Source organism: Pogonomyrmex barbatus, unplaced genomic scaffold (assembly GCF_055798465.1).
Source record: "Pogonomyrmex barbatus isolate J1 unplaced genomic scaffold, ASM5579846v1 scaffold6, whole genome shotgun sequence".
In the NCBI taxonomy this organism is placed as follows: Eukaryota; Metazoa; Arthropoda; class Insecta; order Hymenoptera; family Formicidae; genus Pogonomyrmex; species Pogonomyrmex barbatus.
In genome coordinates, this window is record NW_028297160.1 from 5,117,410 (window position 1) to 5,136,562 (window position 19,153).

At 38.8% G+C, this 19,153-nt stretch overlaps 1 protein-coding gene and 1 long non-coding RNA gene across 4 annotated transcripts in view; both read right to left on the minus strand.

The window, feature by feature from the left end:
- Positions 1-3,772: 3,772 nt before the first annotated feature.
- Positions 3,773-7,430, minus strand: LOC105424236 (uncharacterized). The gene is made up of 5 exons (XM_011634364.3): positions 7,272-7,430; positions 6,750-6,976; positions 6,483-6,603; positions 6,114-6,332; positions 3,773-6,041 (listed from the first exon to the last, which is right to left on the minus strand). The coding sequence occupies exons 1-5, from the start codon at positions 7,341-7,343 to the stop codon at positions 5,640-5,642; spliced, it is 1,041 nt and encodes a 346-aa protein (XP_011632666.2). The 5' UTR covers positions 7,344-7,430; the 3' UTR covers positions 3,773-5,639.
- A 137-nt stretch (positions 7,431-7,567) lies between these two features.
- Positions 7,568-19,153, minus strand: part of LOC148935112 (uncharacterized) — a 31,793-nt gene continuing 20,207 nt past the window's right edge. Inside the window, exons 2-4 of one of the 3 annotated variants that reach the window (XR_016140562.1) lie at positions 16,856-16,922; positions 16,628-16,772; positions 7,568-16,193 (exon numbers count right to left, since the gene is read on the minus strand). This is a non-coding gene — a long non-coding RNA (uncharacterized LOC148935112). Of the gene's footprint in view, positions 16,923-19,153 lie in introns of all 3 variants that reach the window. The other 2 variants (XR_016140564.1, XR_016140563.1) reach the window with 2 other exon arrangements.

The following is a 19,153-nucleotide window of genomic DNA, read 5'->3' on the forward strand; positions in this document are numbered from 1 at the left end:
CGTTCCGGTTCTAGGTAAGATTCTCACACAACGCGTCGCCTAATTTGAACAGAGAAACTCGTAGCCGCAGGCAGCTTTTTGCGCGGACCACGAAGCGTGGAATTAACCGGTGCTTCCCCCTTTTCTAAAACCAACACGTAATTATCTCACCGGCGGTTACGTTAGGCAATTCTTTTTGCCCTGGCCTCTTTTTCCGTCGACAGGTTCGGCAAACGACGATACCCGATATTTACATGGCAGGTGATATCAATTATCGCCCGTGAACCGCCAATGCCCCGAAGCCGAGATTGCAGCCGAATCCAAGTCTTGAATGGTTCCTCGCCAATTTGCTCGATTCGCGCCTACGTCATTTTTCTCGTATCGCTCTAGTATAGTTTGCACGATGTATCATAACTAGCGGTTTGATCGACCAACGGAATCACAAACTTGCTTAGCGAAATCAATGATCAATGAAGGAACGCTGCGTGATTTTCGAAAATCTCTGTTTTCGAGCATAATTGTCGACAATGGAAATTAAGTAGTACTTTCTCAAATATCTTTATAGATTAATACAAACATTACAGTTTTAAAAGAATGAAATCATCTTTCCTAAAATATATGTATTTGTACATCTTTTGATTCTTAAAAAAATATAATTTTAATAGATACGTCAGTCAATGCCTTTGAAAAATGTGTCATCATACTTTATTGTACGAAGAAAATTGTGATTCCCATGTATGCGTCCACGAGGACAACGGGACCGTCGATTTTTCTTATTTTCTTCGTAACTGGGCGTAACGTTCCGTTGCAGCTGAAGCAAACGGTGACTCGATAAGCACCATGATGGTCCCCCGGGGCAAAAACAAATAATAACTCGGCCACGAGAGGCCCTCGGTTAGTTACAACGTCCGACTGCGATGCCCATCTCTCGCCTTATTTGCAGGCGACTATCGCAATTTTGAAAATGGTTGTCTCATCACGAAGGGAGAGCCCGGTCTGGGACGTCGTCGATTACAGGGCGCGCCGCTGCTCGTCGTATTTCGGTGTTGGTTTTCGAGCCTTTTGTGTTAAAAAGACGCGCGTAATCATCCCCCCTCTCTTTCCTGTCCCCTTCGAGTCTTCGATACTTTTGCGAACACGTAAAATCAGGCAGGGGTTCAACAAGGTGGGGAAAAGAACGCCCATAGTCTGCCCCCCTTTCGTTCTCGCCCCGTGCCGCTTCCGATCGCCCCCTTAGGGCCTTAGGGCCCGCAACGAGTCGACTGGCCGACTTTTTGCCATGTCGCGAGCTTAGCATAGGGAATCATCGAGCGTATACTTCGACAACAGGTGTCGGGGTGGCCGGTTTTCAAGCGAGTGCGCAAAATTGCAGACTCGCGCCGTCGCCGCCGCCGCCGCCATCGAGTCGGTCGCGTGAGTGACTTTGCATGCATACGCGATTACGCGCTCGTAAACGACCGTTGCCGGCCTCATTGCGCGGTTTCTGCAACGGAGGTGCAATTCATCCACGGCGTTGTGACAGCTTTATTTAAGAGCCGGCGATACCACGAATAAAAGGGGACATTAATCCTGAAGAAAATGACTGTTTTCACCAAGCGAGAATCAATATATTTACGAAGATGATAAATCTGCAAAAAGTATTGATAAAGAGTAATCTTTATGCTGATTTACGTGATTTAAATATTGATAAAAAGTAATATTTATACTGATTTACGTGATTTAAATGTATAATTATTATTTTACGATGTCTTATTGTCACATCCTTTATCTTAAGTTGAGGACCTCTTTGAATCGACATGGCAATTTACGAGATTCAAATTTATTTATTTAACCAAGGAAGAATCATAGAACAATTTTCAAAGAGATCAACTTTATAGCCCAAATACTCTCTGCTTTCACATCCTTTTCAATTTAGTCGAATAGTACATCTTTTACTCACTCGAATTCAAGTGCGTCGAAGAAGCATCGAAAGAAAGAGTAATTTAGTATCTTCGGACGAGAGGGAATTTTTCGGCCGCATTTTACGCCACGCAGCGTGCAGGCTAAACGCGTGGTTTGTTTTATGATTTATAGGATTTGTCATTGCGTGACCACGTAGTGCGGAAGAAGGGCGGGGGTTGTTAGCGCGACGCCGACAAAAGGACACACGCACACGCGCACACCTGTGCACCATCAGGCGGAAATTGCGGACGCTTCTTCGGCCCTCAAGTATGTTTTAAAAAGATGCGATCTGTTTTTGCGCACCAAATCGATTTGTCCGCAGAAACGTCCTCCACGTTGCGCACGATGCATGTGTGCGCACGTTCACACAGACGTGTGGCCCAAAAATGGGCTCGTTCGGGCCACAGCAGACCAGACGGGGAGCCAGGAAGTGATTCGATGAGGCAAAAAGACGAAGGGCACACAGTTACAAATTCGTTTCTCAGCAAAGTGGCAGCTGTGCCACGGTCATGGCCATATCAGCTTTTGAATCACGATAATAAAGATGGTACTGGCGACGTATGTATTATTGATGAATTCACATTTATCAGTTTTTTGCTCGTTCTCCTTTAAAATGCATTTTTTTTAGCCCGGGGCTATATCGTTTTCAACGCTTCGAGTATATAGGCAAGCTAGTCGCTCGTGTGCGGACGTTCGTGGAACTTAAATTACTACTCGTTACAACTTTGAAAAACGCGCACATCGTCGTATATCCTATAATCTTATAATTAAATATAAAACGCGAGTTTATGTAGCTCATTTATTTAGCTTATTTATATAGCTCATTTTTACTGAATTAATTTATCGATCGATGAGACATAATTATCTGTTTGTTATCGTATATACGAAGGCCCACTAACGAACGCTTGTAAATATAATTTTCGCCGGGTGTACTCCCCCTTCATTAATATGCCGTGATAAAACTTCGAGAAACGGCGTCATAAAAATGGCAAAATAAATACACGATCGCGCGACTCACGATTATATCGTGACGGGAGACGAGACGGAGGATCGACGATGTCTCCCTCTTGTCCCGTTTCACTTTGCATTTTCGCGCCTGCTTAATAACGTCGAAAAGAGAAATGGATGGAACGGACGATCGGGCAGCCATTAAGGCGAATCGTGGGGCTAATCGCTGTCGTTGATGGGACTGCTCCTCGGAGTCCGCCGGTGAGTGGCTCGGCTGACACGTCAACAAGTGAAACACTTTTTAAGCCGAAGAGTGTTTCAGCCGAGAATGCACTTAAGGACAGATGCAGTTTGCACGTTGCTACTGCGTGCGCGGGCACCGATGTAAGACGGATGATGGAGGAATGGACCTCTTGATGGAAATGGATTCATTAAAATAAAATAATGTATAGAATTACGCGATTTCTACGTCTAACGTAGCGAACGAGCGCCGAAACGAAAGCTACGAGATATAGTCTTCATCTGACGAGCACTAATTACGAGCTTCGAGATTACCTGCTTCCTAGTAACGAAGGTCTACCTTTCAAGGGCAAAGATCGTGTAATCTAGAAGAATCGTTCTCGTACATGTGGATTGACGGATGATTGATGAAGGCTCACCAATGCCAAAGCACCGCCTACACAATTTTTATAATTAAAGACCGGAATGCTAATAGTTATTTTGCTATCTTTGTCTCATTTATCGAGCGTGTAAAGGAGAAACTCGTATCAACCCTTCTTTGAGATGAAAGGAACGAAGTATTGAATTAAATTAATTTCATATTTTAATTAAAAGCTTTCATTGATTCTATAAAACTTTGTCTAAATGAGCAAAAATGACAATGAGAGTAAGATATCGAAACAAGGACATTCTAATAAATTTTTATTGATGTACAAACATAAAATGATTTCTTTTTTTTGTATGAAATAAAAATTATAGCAAGGAAAGATTTTGCATTGAAAATTTACATTATAGAATTTATGCGTTTATCATCGCAACAGTGTTTTAAATTAAACTTCATTGAAATCACACAACAGAGATCAAATTAATAATCTTCGATGCACGCGACGATTCAATTCTCACACAGCCGTTGCTATTTAGGATACAAGACGTTCGTTTGGTTAGCAAAAAAAGTATGAGAAAGCATTTTGAAGTATATAGCCTACGGCAAACACATTCACGCGCTGCTAATCTGAATATGTTTGTTTAATGGTTTAAATTTATATTTATGAAATTTAAATATCACAACTTGCAATTTGTAAAAATTTGTGTTAAGAAAAAGAGAAATATGTTCTTAAAAAGAGAATATATTTTTAATATCTATAAATATTTCAAAAATTATATATAGACTATTACACCAACATGTATTTTGTCAACTTCTATGAAAAAAGATTCATCATATTTAAAAATTTCACAATTATAATATAAATATATAAACATTTTATAAATATGCAAATTACATATTTATAAGAATAAAACGTTTTGTATTTATAATTTATAATATTACAAACATTTATGATATTAAAAACAAATTATTAAATAACTATATCTTTTTTTCGTGGTATTTGATAATATGATGTAATAAATATGTTTCAAAATATTTTTTATTATACAAATGTTTTGCTATAAATGTCTATCTCTTTTTATCTTGTAAATTAAAAGAAATTAACTAATAAATATATTACATTAAATGATTTGAAATCAAGTCTTATGAATAGAATTATCAATGATAATAATTATCTGTATTAGAGAATGTAAAAACATATATAAATTCTGTAATTAATAGATATTTCGATAGAACGAAAATTTTAGTGATATTTAAAACTAATATAATTATGTACACATGTATGTTTAATAAAATTATTTTATTATTATGCAAATTTTTTGAGTTTGAAAAGTTTTAGGTTTTTAGATCATTATCCTTTCATTTTTAACATACGATTAATTTCCGACAGAATAAATATTATAATCACATAATAGTTTATTTCATACTACAGTTACTAAAATAGAAAATGAAAAGATAATAGTCTGAATAATAGCCTGATAAGAAGATGATAGCCTAAAAATTTTCAAATCTAAAAAATAATCATAATTTATAAAATAATCTTCATAAAAACAAATAATCTTCATAATTATTACGCTTACAATAAAGTTTATTTTTAACTTTTATTTTGCTATTATAATGATTTATAATGATTTTAACTTTTCTTTTTTAATTTATAAGATTAAAACGATCATTTAACGGAACATATTGTATAATTATTTTATCATGCTATTTTATCCTAATTTTATTATCGCAAGTTTTTCTTTTTACTAATTGTTTGTGATATAATATTGCATGAGCGTATATGCATGAGCGTATTTTGAATTTTTTGCAAATTTAAGTTGATATTCAGAGAAAAAAATATAATGATGCATTATAACTCACTTTTGTCAGATTTTTCAACTGTAGACCCGATTCCATTGATACTTTCACATCACAAGATATTTTCATTAACTATTAGCGATTTACAAAAGTATTAACATTGTAGATAATAACCTGCGAATATTAGTAGATATTTTTATTTTGTCTATGTTTGATGCCCAATGAACTAAAGCGATTGTTTATAAATAACCGTAATATTTTTGCCATATTTTTTTTTATAATTTCATTGACTGCGGAAATGAGTGATCATAATGACTAAAATAAATAACTTATTTATCGTATAATTTTTCATCCTAAAATAATCTCACTATTGCGGCTTTTTCTTTTTACTGAGTACTTTTGGTATAGTGCTTTGTACATGAGCGTATTTCGGATTTTTCGTAAACTTAGGTTGATAGTCAGAGGAAGAACGTGGTGATGCATTAAAATCCATTTTTATGGATTTTCCAACAGTTACATCATTAGATCCGATTTGGCCGGTACTTTTACGTCTCTCAGAAATACTCCCATTATCTAATGAAAGTAATCTGCGAGAAAATCTTGGTGTTACAGAAAATGCAGTACTTGACCTGCGAATATTGTTAGATATTTTTGTTTTGTTCATGTTTGGTGTACGATGGGAACTGAATTGACTATTGTTGTGACTGGGTGACTGCAGTATTTTTGCCGTACTTTGTTTGGACGATTTTGTTGATTGCAAGAATAAACGCTGTAAAATAAATAAATGTATATAATAAATGATATTTTACCTTAACATACACATATTTTATCTTAAAATTACTTCTAAATTATTCAACTTCGTCACGACATCCATAACAGACTTCTGTATTTCGCTCAATGATTGCAGAAAAAAATTTCGTGATAAATCTGTTTCAGCTTTTGTGGAATCCTCGAAAACTTCTTCTCGATCTTCATTGACTTCGTTGACTTCTTCGCGAACAAAAGTATCAGATCTGCTAATGTTGCCCACAAAGATCGCAGGATTTGATCGTGAAATATACTACAGATAAATTGAAAATAATAACATGCTAAATAATCAAATTATCAGAATTTTTTATTTCTAAAGTCTATTTCTAAAAGTAAAATTGCTCATTGATTAATGACCCTACATAATTGTTTGTGGAAATAATATAACAGTAATGGGTATTACCTTCTTTTCATTTTGCAATTTACTGAAAGAATTATCGTCTGCTTCTTTTTTAATAGCTTTTAATGGAACTTCCATACTAGAGAGATCATTATTTTCAATAGCAGATTGATTATCTTGAGACCTGTAAAAATGTAAAATTGTTGTCACAAAAGCGATAAAATAATAAAAATTATAATAATATAATAATAATATAAAGTAATAAAAATTATTACTAGAGACTACATATTAAACTACATATTAAACTTAAAGGTAAACTTTTAAAATAACCTGTTTGTATCGTTAATTTTTAATTCGTATTTGATTTTGTCTGTGATTGAAGCTTCTGGAGTCGATGCAGCGAATGTATCCATTGCTGTTGTTACTGTTTCTAATAAATTATTATCGTTTTCTTCCTCAAAACCCTTTATTGAGATTGCATTAAAGACATGACGTATGGCATAAATTATTTGTTCATCGGTTAAAGGCGTAACAATATTCGATGAATCTTTTTGAATCTAAATAAATATGAATTACAATAAAATTTCCATCATATATGTAAAACAATAACTATATATACATATGCACATACACAAACACACACATATATATAATTAATGAATTATATATTATATTAATAAATTAATTTATATATATATATATATATATATTTATATTAATTACAAGTATATGCAACATATAAACAGAATAACAATCACACTTGACGCTTTTATAGATTATACATTTTACTCTCATTTATATATTTTACTATTCTTTTATTTTTTATAACTTTTTAATCGAGTGAATGCTTACAATTGGTGAAGAAGTTCTCTTATAACGAATGATTAAACGCGTAAATTCTTCCGCAAATTTTAACATGCTCATTTTCGACTTCGACGGCACGACCGTCCCGGATGATACACACAAACGAACTAATTTCGAATGACTGCCCGATTGCACGACTTTGTAGTGACTCCCAATATTTATTATTCAGTGTAACGGCAATCAGTGCCGTATTGGTAATCATTCTCTTGTATCTTTCAACGGTGTCGAAAAGTAAAGTTACAGAAATTTTAATAAGAGAATCGACAATCTAATATATCTACAACAATAATTATATATTTATTTGTATTCGCCCGTCTTTTTCTTAAGTATTTACACGTGTCTCTTTCGACCATTATACTTCCTTTAGATGAATTCTGTTATTTAACAAATGAACACTGAAATTTTTATCCAGTCAAAGAAATTTGATATTTTTTTATTTCTAACTCGATAACATCAGGATAAAAACTTGTATAAAAATCCGCTTAATTTTTATCCAGTCAAAGAAATTCAATTCCTTTTTTATTTATAACATGATAACATCAGGATAAAAATTTGCATAAAAATCCACTTAGATCGATATTATAGGTGATCAGACAATTTTTGGCTCCGTATGGCCACTCTATCTATATTTGCGAGAATCATCGGTTTCTTCATAACCGAAGTACCCTGCTCCCACGAGCCAACTTCGAAGTAGTTTCTGAAGTACGATGTGGCCACTCCTCCGCTCTGCCAATTATTCCCTGCCACACGTCGGACACTGATGGAGCAGCTCGCGAGAGAAGAGGCGTAGGGACATGATAAATCTCCCTCGGGGGAAAAACTAGCCGCCCAAAAATGTATGCACGCCGGAGATGGATGGGTGGAGTGCAAGGGCGGTGCCCGGGTATGCAGGGAGAGTTTCGTCTCAGTTTGTTTCTTGGGACTCCTCATCGGCCATGGTACCTCGGTCCCTTTCCCTTCTCCGTCTCTTGTCGCCCGACTGTGGCGCTTTTTTGTAAATTTTTTGGCGATCGAACGATTAGGGGAGGGCGGCGCTCGTCAGTCAACTCGGTGGGTGAATCTTCGGCGTATGCAGATACGCGCGTCGCCACTTTGGCAGCGACTTAAAAATAAAATCGTACGCGCAATAAGATTCGACGACGCGTTCGACACACCGTGCCAGCTGCTCGCTGAGAGCGCGTGCGGCGTCTTCCAGCTGGGGTGTTTGTGATTAATAAAAGTTGTCACGACTATTGAAAAAAATATATTGAAAGTCCTTCAAAGTGTTAAGTTCTCCAATAAAAAAGATGAAATGGCATCCAGTCTGAATTCTAATAAATGAGAAAAAAACGAAATTGATATGGAGAAATAATTAAGTAGAAATAAAATCAATCTGCAGAAGTTTTTTTGGGAGTAGGATACAAACACACATATAGCTCTATATATATTAGGATTAAATTGCAGCTTGCAGCCGGTGTTTGAACATTCGCGCAGCGGTTCGGTCCTAGCAAAATATTCCCCTTTCCTCATACATCGTCGTTGCTCCCGATACACTAATTTCGGCATGTCCTTACAAATGAAAGGCTTCGCTGCGTCTGCATCGTTCCATAGCACCTTCCCAAATATTTATCATTTCCGATGCCGGATGTCCTCCAGCCGAGACCCGAAAGGATACGACACTACGAAGGCGCAGCAACTTCTCCTTCGTCGAAACGCACCGCTAATGCACGTGCAACCGCATCCCATACGAGAGATACGCCGGCGGTCGTTTGAAGTCCGAACATGTTTGAACAGCGGTCATTGTCTTGTCTTCAGTTTCTTCGTTTTCTGCTCTTCGTCACCGTCGTTACCGCCTTAGCAGACATCTCGGCTCAGATAAGAAGCGAATCAAGAACCACGCGAAAAGCATTTTTTACGACTTCGGTGACAAAAAATCTTGAGCAACGAATCAAACGATACGTTATCGTCAGATTCGTCGATGATAATGAACGGATGTACCGCTACTATTGTATCTTTTATGGCGCAACAATTTTATTGCTACATTAAAATGTTATTTTCTTAATAAAAAGCAAAATAGATGAATAAAAAATATTTCATTACGAATTTAAATGTAATACAAAATAATTGTAAAAGGTGCCAAAATTTATTGAAAATTGCTCAGAGCATCACCGTCAGAATCTCTTAACTCGGTCAAACGTAAAAGCACGTCTTATTTAGTGACTCAATATTTGACTTTCGCCACATTGGACCACGAATCCTCCACGGTTCAACTGCCGCCGTTTGTTTGCAGTCTGCTTTCGGTTTTGGCTCGCGCCGGGTTGATTTAGGATTTAAGGATTTCCGCGTTTGTTATTCGACGATCACGTGGATAAATATACTTGAGATGATTCCTCTATTTAGGCAACCGCGGGTGGGCTCGTCTTGGTTGTTCCGGTTACGTCTTCGCGAAAAATCGCGTAGATAACTCGATTAAGTCGATTAAAAATTGATGAATTATAAATTTTATTAAGCGGAAATCCAAAAATATACAAACATGAATAATTTGCAGGAAATATTAAACTTCAAATTCCTTCAAAAATAAAAAGAATGCGGATGAATTTGATGAATTTTATTTTATTATTATTTATATTTCTTATTTTCTTAAAAGATTAAAAATGAAACTAAGCTAGCTTTAAACTAGCTTAATTCACTAATGATATAGGAACGAAAAAATCGATTTTGCAAGTGAAGAATTTCGACCTGAAGATGATCGGTCAAGAAAGAAAGGAAGATTCGGAAGTTCATCGAAAGAACCGGTGGTATCGTCTGTTTGGATAGTCTTTAACTGACCATTACACCTGAATGGGCTGCCTCAAAATGGAAAAGGGCAGCCTGATCCTTGATCCGACCGGCCTACTTCCTGTGGAACCCGAATGGGTAGATCCCAGGGACCAACGGTCAATGGTAATAATGACGAATGTTCTCTCACCGTGATTCCCGAGGAGCCGCTCGCCGTTTCTGCGTTTCCAACTGGTCTTACCTGATTTCCTTTTAAGTATATTCATCGTGTGCGAACTCTCCTCGAACACTCGAAGAATCAACAAGCGGCGCAAGAATCTCGGGATCGCGTGATCGCAAGAAGTTGTAGCGTAGTGTTTCGCTGATCGCGTGGTGTGATTGGCTCTTTGATCTTCCAGGAACAACTCGTTCTACTCTTATGAAGAAAATTCGCGTCACAGAATTGCCTTTAATATAATAGCGTTACATATGGTTGATACATTCGACCACATTTATCCGTTATTATTTTTACATGATTACGTGCGTCTTTCTGCTGAAAGTGCACAATGGGAACATTGGTGACCCAAAAGAATAACGTAAAACAATATACTTAAGCGCTTTTTGTGCGCACAATCGGTCACGTTCACGAGTGAGAACTGCAATTTCGAAGTAATGATGAGCATCCGTTATGGCGCGTAGATTGTCGCTATTATCGTTTACGACCAAAGATACAATGTTGCATCAAGAGTAAGTGATCCTTCTAACCACAAACCACACTCACCTTGAGCATATTAGCGTGTAGCATCAGCTGCGCTAAGGTAGAAGGTAACGACCTTCAAAAGTATTAGCCAATTTTGCTTAAACTATGTGAGCATACATTATTTGCATATTATGTAAAAAAAAAAGGATAAAATATACATACGGTAAGAGTGCGACATTGATCGCAAGGTAATAGGTCACTTTACAATTTTATGTGCGTTATATTCAACAAAATAAACAACGGGCCGCGTTTAAATGCAATGAACTTGCAAATCTCACGAAGCTCTATTATATGCTCTGCCTCGCGATCGATTTGTCTCATGCCATCCATCATTCTCACCGGCAAGCTGCAACTGTCACTGCTCTGCTTTCGTCGTCCTGAGAATTGTCGGTGGGTCTTAAAGGAGACAGGTTCGTGACATAACACGACTCGTAAAGGGACATGGGTGCACGATGAAAACGCAGAGCCGGCCTCTCGGAGAGGCAGCACCTTTTCCACTCTTATACACGAAAATTCATTCCTTCTTTCCGCGAAACGAAAAACTGACCTGCTGCCCTTGTACAACACCACCGGGCATTGTCGCTTCCCTTCTTTCCTATTTGCTTGAGAGTTGCTTCCAAGGGATGTTTGTGCGAACCCGAAGAAAGTCGCAGCGTGGTGGGGACGTAAGTCGTGTGGCCGCACGCGTGTTTACTTAGGATCATCCTCCTCGGCCATCGGGATAATTCCGGAATCCCGTGCAAATCCTCTCGCAGCAGGCCTGATACGGATTATAGCCTGTCGCAAAAATCGTTGGCAAAGCGTGGTACAAGGCAAGGAAGTCGAGGCTTGGAATACAATGCTCCATTCTTTATTAAAAATCTTTTAGAGATCACTGTCCGTGCGACTATATATCAGAAAACTCAGTGACATATATATATTTATATAATACTGAGGCATCGTCACGCGCTGTGGTTTTCGTGATTAATTGCGAGATTGGGGCTAATCGACTTCCGCCGATAAATCAGCCGTATCGAACTAAGCTGCGCCGGTAACTCGATAACCATACCGCCCTTTGCAGTTCCTGTTTGTTGTCGATCCTGTTGGCTCGGTGTCCTCTTACAGGTTTCCACTTGCCGTCCAGAAGTCCGTCAGTTAGTTGGAAAACGGGTCTCCAAACCGCCACCGCTGGAAAGTTCCACTTGTAGTTTCTCCCGCTTCGTCCGACACAAAGAGCCACCAACTGTCGCCAACAGAGACACTGTCCAGATCGCCATCGGCGGTGGTTTATTAAAAATGTTGGAGCAGCACTTGCGGCTTGGCTCACCTGGTTTCTTGTCGCACTTCGGTCGATAGATCGACTCTGGACGACGACAATTTAAACGAGCGTTGTCGTCATCATTAACACAATTATCGGCTTTAAAATATTAACTTCATTTGTGATTCGTGTGATTTGCAATTTTACAGATGTTTTTACTACAATATAAAATGACATTGAGAAATATTTGAATCAGATATATCATGAATTTATCAGATGAATGTAGCAAGAAGATCTTCCGTTGCAGAAACCATTAAACTGACATTGTCATTAGATCGTAGTCACGATTGGCGAGATCGTGTTACTATTACAGAATCTCATTTAACGAGTATACAGCCAATTTCGGAGCAATTCATAATGCTGTAAAAGCATTCTGATTCCGAATGATTTGTCCAAGCATGGGCGCATGCACTTTCCATAGATGTGCTATGCTCGTATCTTTTACGAGGTATCGCGCCGTTCCCCTTTATGGCAGATCGAGCCATAAAACGGAATCGCAAATAGCAAAGCGCCGGAGTAAAGTATATGAGACAAGCCAAGCTGGCATAGTGCCTTTGCATCTCGAATATCGCAGCAATGTGTATGAAAATTGCTATTGTCTAAATTGAATCGTATACACTTCAACAAATTAGATCGTGCAATTCTATTAACGTGTAATATTACACGTGTTGCAATAATATGTATAAAGACATTAATAATATTAAAAAATAGTGAATAAAAAACTAATAGTGAAACTAAATAGTGAATAAAAACTATTATAACTATGTAAATTTAGAAGATAGCAATCGAAGTAAAAGTGTATGATAATATTGAATAATATTTAATAATTGTGTGAAATCGTGTAATTGATATTTTATTATCTTGATGTCCGTCAAAGATATTGGAATACTAAGTTAAATCGAAGGAGATATTTATCGTTACTCAGCTTCTAGAGCGATGGTAATTATTAGTTTAAATTTGCGTAACAATGAAGCGTGACCTTTGTAGTGCTGAGCGCCTTGGTAGTTTCGATCGTATGATTTTCGCGCATAATTTCTTTGAAGTGACATCATAGTTGTCGTTTGTTCACACTCAGTTATCGCGCATATAATTTTCGAGAACGACGACGTAGGCTGCACGCGTCCGTTTTGTTTTACTCACACGCCGCACGTGTTCACCACGACTAAGGTCTCGTGTGTCCTTTCCAGAAAATAATACGTCCGTTTAACTTCTTACAGCCCGCAGTGTCCCATATTCAAGCTGGAAGGGAAGTGGGTGTTACGGGGTGTGCCCCGACTCGGCGAGAGCACGATCCTCGAGTAATAAAAACCCTCGAATAGAAACGATCGCGTAAGGGTAGAAAAAACGTTTCACTTGCTTTCTGCTCGCGACGATTCGTGGGCGTTGGTGGGCGTGAAAAAGTCCTCGGCAATACGCACTATAAGGAATGAAGTTTATTCGCAAAATCGAGAAACTCGCGGAAAGCAGAGCAGAGAAGCGGTGTCGCGACGAAAAAATCCGCATCCGCTCGAGCTGAGACAAAACGAGCAAGGGTGATTTGCATAATAGTCTCGAGAAAATTTATCATTCCCTGCGTGCATTCCGATCGGCATAATATACTTTTTCTGACATTTTTGAGACGTCTGTACTACAAAAATACACGGCTTTGAGTATCTGGTAATCGTACACTGTGCGATGAACACTTTTACCGGATTGAAAGAGAGAAGAAAAAAAATTGTACCGGCAAAAGGACACGTCTTCTCGTTTCACGTGGCTTAACTGCTAAGGGTAGTTAGACGAGTCGAGAATGCATTCAATGTCCGGAAGTGGGCGGAACTGCAGCCTGCGCTTCAGCATTGTACACAAGGACTCGGTTTTTCCTTGCTCGTGGGTCGTTCTGCATTATGCGGGAGACAGAAGGAAGGAGAGAGAGAGAGAGAGAGAGAGAGAGAGAGAGAGAGAGAGAGAGAGAAAGAGAGAGTGAGGAGAGCACCGGAGGCACCAAAAGGACATCCGATATCCGTAAATGCCGTAATAACAAGCGCCACGTTATCCTCGAAAACTTTGACAGCTCCTTCTGCGAAACGGGCAGATGGAAGAAAATGCTTTGCGGAGGATTCATGTGCGAGAAATGCACATGCCATGACCAGTAATAGCGATATGTCAACGTGATTTTTAAGTTTAAACGCGTATTGACAGAAATTGCCTTCGAGAGAACAACGGTGTGTTAAATCAAAATTTTATGCACAAAGTGGCGCCTGTTAATCGAGTCCCTCGCTTATTATGCCAAAATGAGTAATGGCTTGGTTTATCGAGTGGTCAATCAGAGGCGTCGAGGTGATTGCGATATGCAAAAACCAATTTCTTCTTCGGATGTGGGTATGCTACCGTGCTACCGATTGGCAGAAAAAATATTGCAAACAACCTTGATGTTATATTCAACCGCCATAAAAAGCCAATTTCGGATACAATGGACCTCTATCGAGAGAAGGCAGATCATCTGCCGTTCGATATACGCGGAGGAGGTTCTCTATCTGCAAGGAGCGCGATCGAGGCTTGATTAAAAATGAGATTGCGGCAGCGCGATTTCAAGGTGGGAGATTAGACTATGCTTCTTATTTGATTTGCAATTCGATATTTTTAGGTTCTTTTTAGGGTTCGAACGTGGCGCGGCGCGGCCTCGGGCCGAGGCATGATTTCGTAGAACTATGACGATCTTGCGGTTTGATTGTGCGAGACTCGGAGAAACGGACGTTGTAACAATGATTTCGAACCTTCAATATACTAAGGCTATTTCATGTTTCACACATTTTTATTATCTGAACAAATAATATATTAAATTTAATCATTAAAAATATCATATTGCAAACAGTGTTAAAAAATATTAAATAACATTTGTAATGTTGAAATATCATTAAGCGTATCGAAGCGATACTAAGCGGAAGCTTTCCCCTCTGTATTCTTCGACCTGCATATATATTGTGACAGAAAGTATTGTTGTACTGACAAAATATGGGTGGCTGCGCTCATTTTTGATGCGCGACTAGCAACGAGCCAGATAATCTCTGAAGCTCATTTTAAACCCGTTCTTTATGCCCGTTGCTGGTGAATGGTTTCCCGCAGGGCGCCTCATTGCGGACTCCCCGAATTGCCGAATTAGACCGGACATTCGGAGAAAGGATTTACTCTAATTCACGCACAAATTTCCTCCGAGTACACTGTTGTCCGTCGACAGGACAATGCCGGAGATAAGTCTCTCTCGTTTTAACAACGAATCGTATCCTTTTAAATATCGTCAGCCTGTAGCCGGATTCGCTGGAACCTGATCATTCTCGTCCGATCGCGATCTCTATGGGATTTAGCAAGAACTATTTTAGAAACTGACACTGAAACCTCCGAAGCCTAGCCTGTTATCTAGGAAGGTTGTTATATTTTTACATTATTATTATTATTATTATTATATTTTTACAGTTGATACGTATTTGACAAATATATGTTTTTATTTCAAGTTTACTCAATCAGCTGCAATGGAAAATTCGCGTTCTCTCGTTATAAAGGCATAAAACGTCAAAGAAATCACACGACTCGGTAGCAACGCAAATGCGGAAAACCTTAATTACTGCTACGCCAGTCGAAGACTAATCATCCGTAGTGCGCGCCTTTCCAAAGGCGTCCGGTCATCACCTACAGTGCCAGTTTGCCGTTAGACACGATGATTAGAAGGCGCCTTTCTCCAATTAGTTTATTTCCAGTTGACCGTGGCCTCTCATTAATGTGGCTACAGTAGAAAAAGGCCAAAAGCACCTTCCGCCGATAATTAGCGGCTGCAACGCGTGTCGAATCCGTCGAAGGCTTCAACACACCGATTCCGCGTCCCTTTTTCGATAAAGGGGTGGAGTTCTGGCAAAGTTTCGAGATTAGCCGGAATGACTGGACTGCGTGACTCGAACGCCATATGTCCCCATGAAATCTCGACGCAACGGGAAGGTGTTTGCAAGCCGAAAATAATTAACGGAATCAGGCGTGAAGTCGTCATAAGGCAAGGATAGCAAGGGGTGTGGTGCCAATTTGCGAAATGGACTTTCAACCTTGCCGCAGGAGATTTGAGGTCTTTCCCTCGTTGCCCAGATGTCGTAGTCTACACGGAAGATATAACACATGTGGCAGCATGTTCTCTTTGTTGGCAAAAAATAATTTATTATGACTAACGTAGAAATATATTAACTATAAGATACTTTGTTACAAAATTAGAATCTAGCTACAAAATAAATAAGAATAATAGCTGAGACAAGAGTGATAAATGTAAAATATATGAGATTTTTTTATATAGAAAAAAGAATCGTTTTATTTTCGCCAATTTCTATGGCGATCCATCGTACTAGTATTTTCTATCCTTGACAACATCTGGACTCGAATCGAAAGGAGACAATGGATGAAGAAATACAAAGAAATATAAGAAGGGCAAAGTGTTGAGCGGCAAATTGGCTGCGAACCAATTCCTTCAATGCCACCAACAGCGCTAATTTGCTCATTACACCCAACCATATATTGAAAAAGTAACATCCTTATCACCTGTTTCCGTCATTTTCGAGCGATCCCATTGATCAGTTCAAGTCCTTGGAAGTCACCGCGATGATCCTCGAATCTCGATGCCTGCCGGGTTGGTCTCTGTGGCAGCGAGCTTCCGGTTCGCGCCAGATAATGATAGGTCACGAATCTGAAAACCATAGTTCCGAACAGAGGGGACAAAAGACCCTCGAGACTTCTATTATGCCACTATTTCACCGCGAAAAATCTGACCTGCGAACAGTGCAGTGGATCGAGGGCAAATTACGTGCTCCCGTAGGAATATATGCACCTGCTTCTCCTGCAAAAGAAAAAGATGATCTTGTAAATTCCACAATTCTTTATTTAGTGAGAGGGAGGCTTTTCAAGCGTTCATCAATGGTTCATTCTCTAGTTCTGCGCGCACAATAGAACATTTCTTTAAGGATCTAAATATACGTTAAAGAATTTATATTTCTACGACGATTCCTATGTTATCTTAATCTATTTTAATTCTAACGAATTTCTAGAGCAAATTATGTAATGTTAGTATTTGTACATTTAGAGAGAATTTTATAATTACTTATAATACTTCTTTAAAAATAGCATCGTCTTTCCCCGAACATTTAAATGGAATCGGCCGACGCTCCTAAAAATCATTTCGCTCGTTTTTATTAGACTCTGTCAAAAAGCGAGCTTTTACTGCCGAAAATCGATGATTTGTTCCCGACAAGCTCAGCGGGGCGGCAATCCGACTCGAGGCAAGCGAATCTCACGTCGTTGGATGATTTACACACGCCCACGTAACGAATCTATTAATTATTTATGGACTTGCAAAATTTATTTGCGGCACGCCGCGGGGAACCGCGCTGCCCTATGCCCCCGAGGCCCTTCCTTCGGAATATGCGCTTAGCATAATGGCAAATCCTTTACGTGCTCTTATAAACCTCGAAACTCATTCCTCGCCTCGAGCGCGTGTTATCCCCTTTTTAAAGGCAGAATACGTCACATTAAAACGGCAAGTCGTTTTCATAAATAATTTCTGGTCACAATATTCTTATCTCGCGCCGCCTGAGAACGATACTAATTTAAATGCGCAATAATTCAATGCTTTTATTACGAAAGAAGTGGAAATACGCATTAAGCGTAAGTCATTAAGCACAAATGCGAAGCCATATGGAAGCGGAATGAAGCAATTAAGTCAGTAGCGAAAAAACGGCGAGAGAAGATAGTATTTAAAAGCAATTCATGGTAAACCAACACCACGAACGTCGGCGAATTCTTTGGGAGAGATCTCGGCACGACAAACGATCACACGCCCATTTGACGAAAAAGTTCGCTCATCGAGCGCAGCGACAGCGAAACGTAAGACGCGATGTTCTTGCCAGTGCGATGTTCCACCTTGGTATTTATGGTGTGACACGCCAATTGCCGCGGCAGATGTCTGACGTAGCGGCGACATTCCGTTTCAGTGACAATTTGACGTCTACGGAATTCCGAAATTACTTAGTTAGGGCAATTCCGTTACATAAATGCACCACAATGTCAGTATAGTTACACACAATTCGGAAATTGAAATGACGATATGTGGAATTTACAATTATAAATATAAAACACTAACAAAAAATATCAAACAATACTATAAACAATATTACAATAAAATTATAAGACATAAAGCATTGAAGAAACCTTCATTCAAAATATAAACAATATACTTTAAATTTGAGGAATCGCAAATATTTTTTTGAGAAAATTATTTGCGTCTCGTAAATAATAATTAATTAAATCATTAACAAATGTATAACGATTGATCTTCCCTTTGCCACAAATTGCTACAAATGTCTCAATAAATGCTTCATTGATTGTAGCAGCAAATTTTCTTGGAAAACATTGTTTACGGCCGTTTAATATTATTGCCATCTTCTCTCCATCACGATCGCTTCTGATCTCTCCATGAAAAGATGAGACGGTTTCTCGGTTCAGTCTCATTATGGAATCCTTCTCATGCGAATCCGTGAAACGGCAAAGTGGTTTCCAGAAGCAGCCGTTCACTCATACATTGCGCATAATAACTAAATGGCGCATCATGCCTTGTTTGCCGGCACGCGCGTCTACGTGTTTCAATTACAGAATAATTATCGTGCCTGTCTGACGCTGCGAAGAGCGCCGCTTAGTCTGAACGACGTTCCACGATGTTGCCTTTGATGATTCTCTGGCCGGCCGGAGTGAAGCCGGCAGTTCAGAGCCGTCGAAAGGCAACCGGTTAGACTTGGAGGTACCTCGGGCCTCTTCCGAGACTATCCAGCAGATTTATGCAGTCAAATTGAATTTTTTTTTTAAATATACGATATACTGTAGAATACATACGTAAGATGTATCTTGATATTAGTACCATGATATTAGTCAAGCGGAACATGCAATCTCTTATAAAGGAAATATATTCAAGTGTCATGTGCGTATTTAAACGTAAAGGATACTTTTTTTGCGTTGAAGTAAATTGCGAATATAAGAGATAAACGTTGATTGAGGACTTTTTTGTCTGTCGCGAAAATC

Bases quoted from the DNA above. Each gene is read 5' to 3' on its own strand.
- LOC105424236 (XM_011634364.3), bottom strand. From the start codon at position 7,343: ATGAGCATGTTAAAATTTGCGGAAGAATTTACGCGTTTAATCATTCGT. The intron at 6,604-6,749 runs GTTATTTTAAAA...ACATTTTTACAG, and splicing joins AAAATTAACGATACAAACAG to GTCTCAAGATAATCAATCTG. The intron at 6,042-6,113 runs GTAATTTTAAGA...TTTATTTTACAG, and splicing joins CGAAGTTGAATAATTTAGAA to CGTTTATTCTTGCAATCAAC.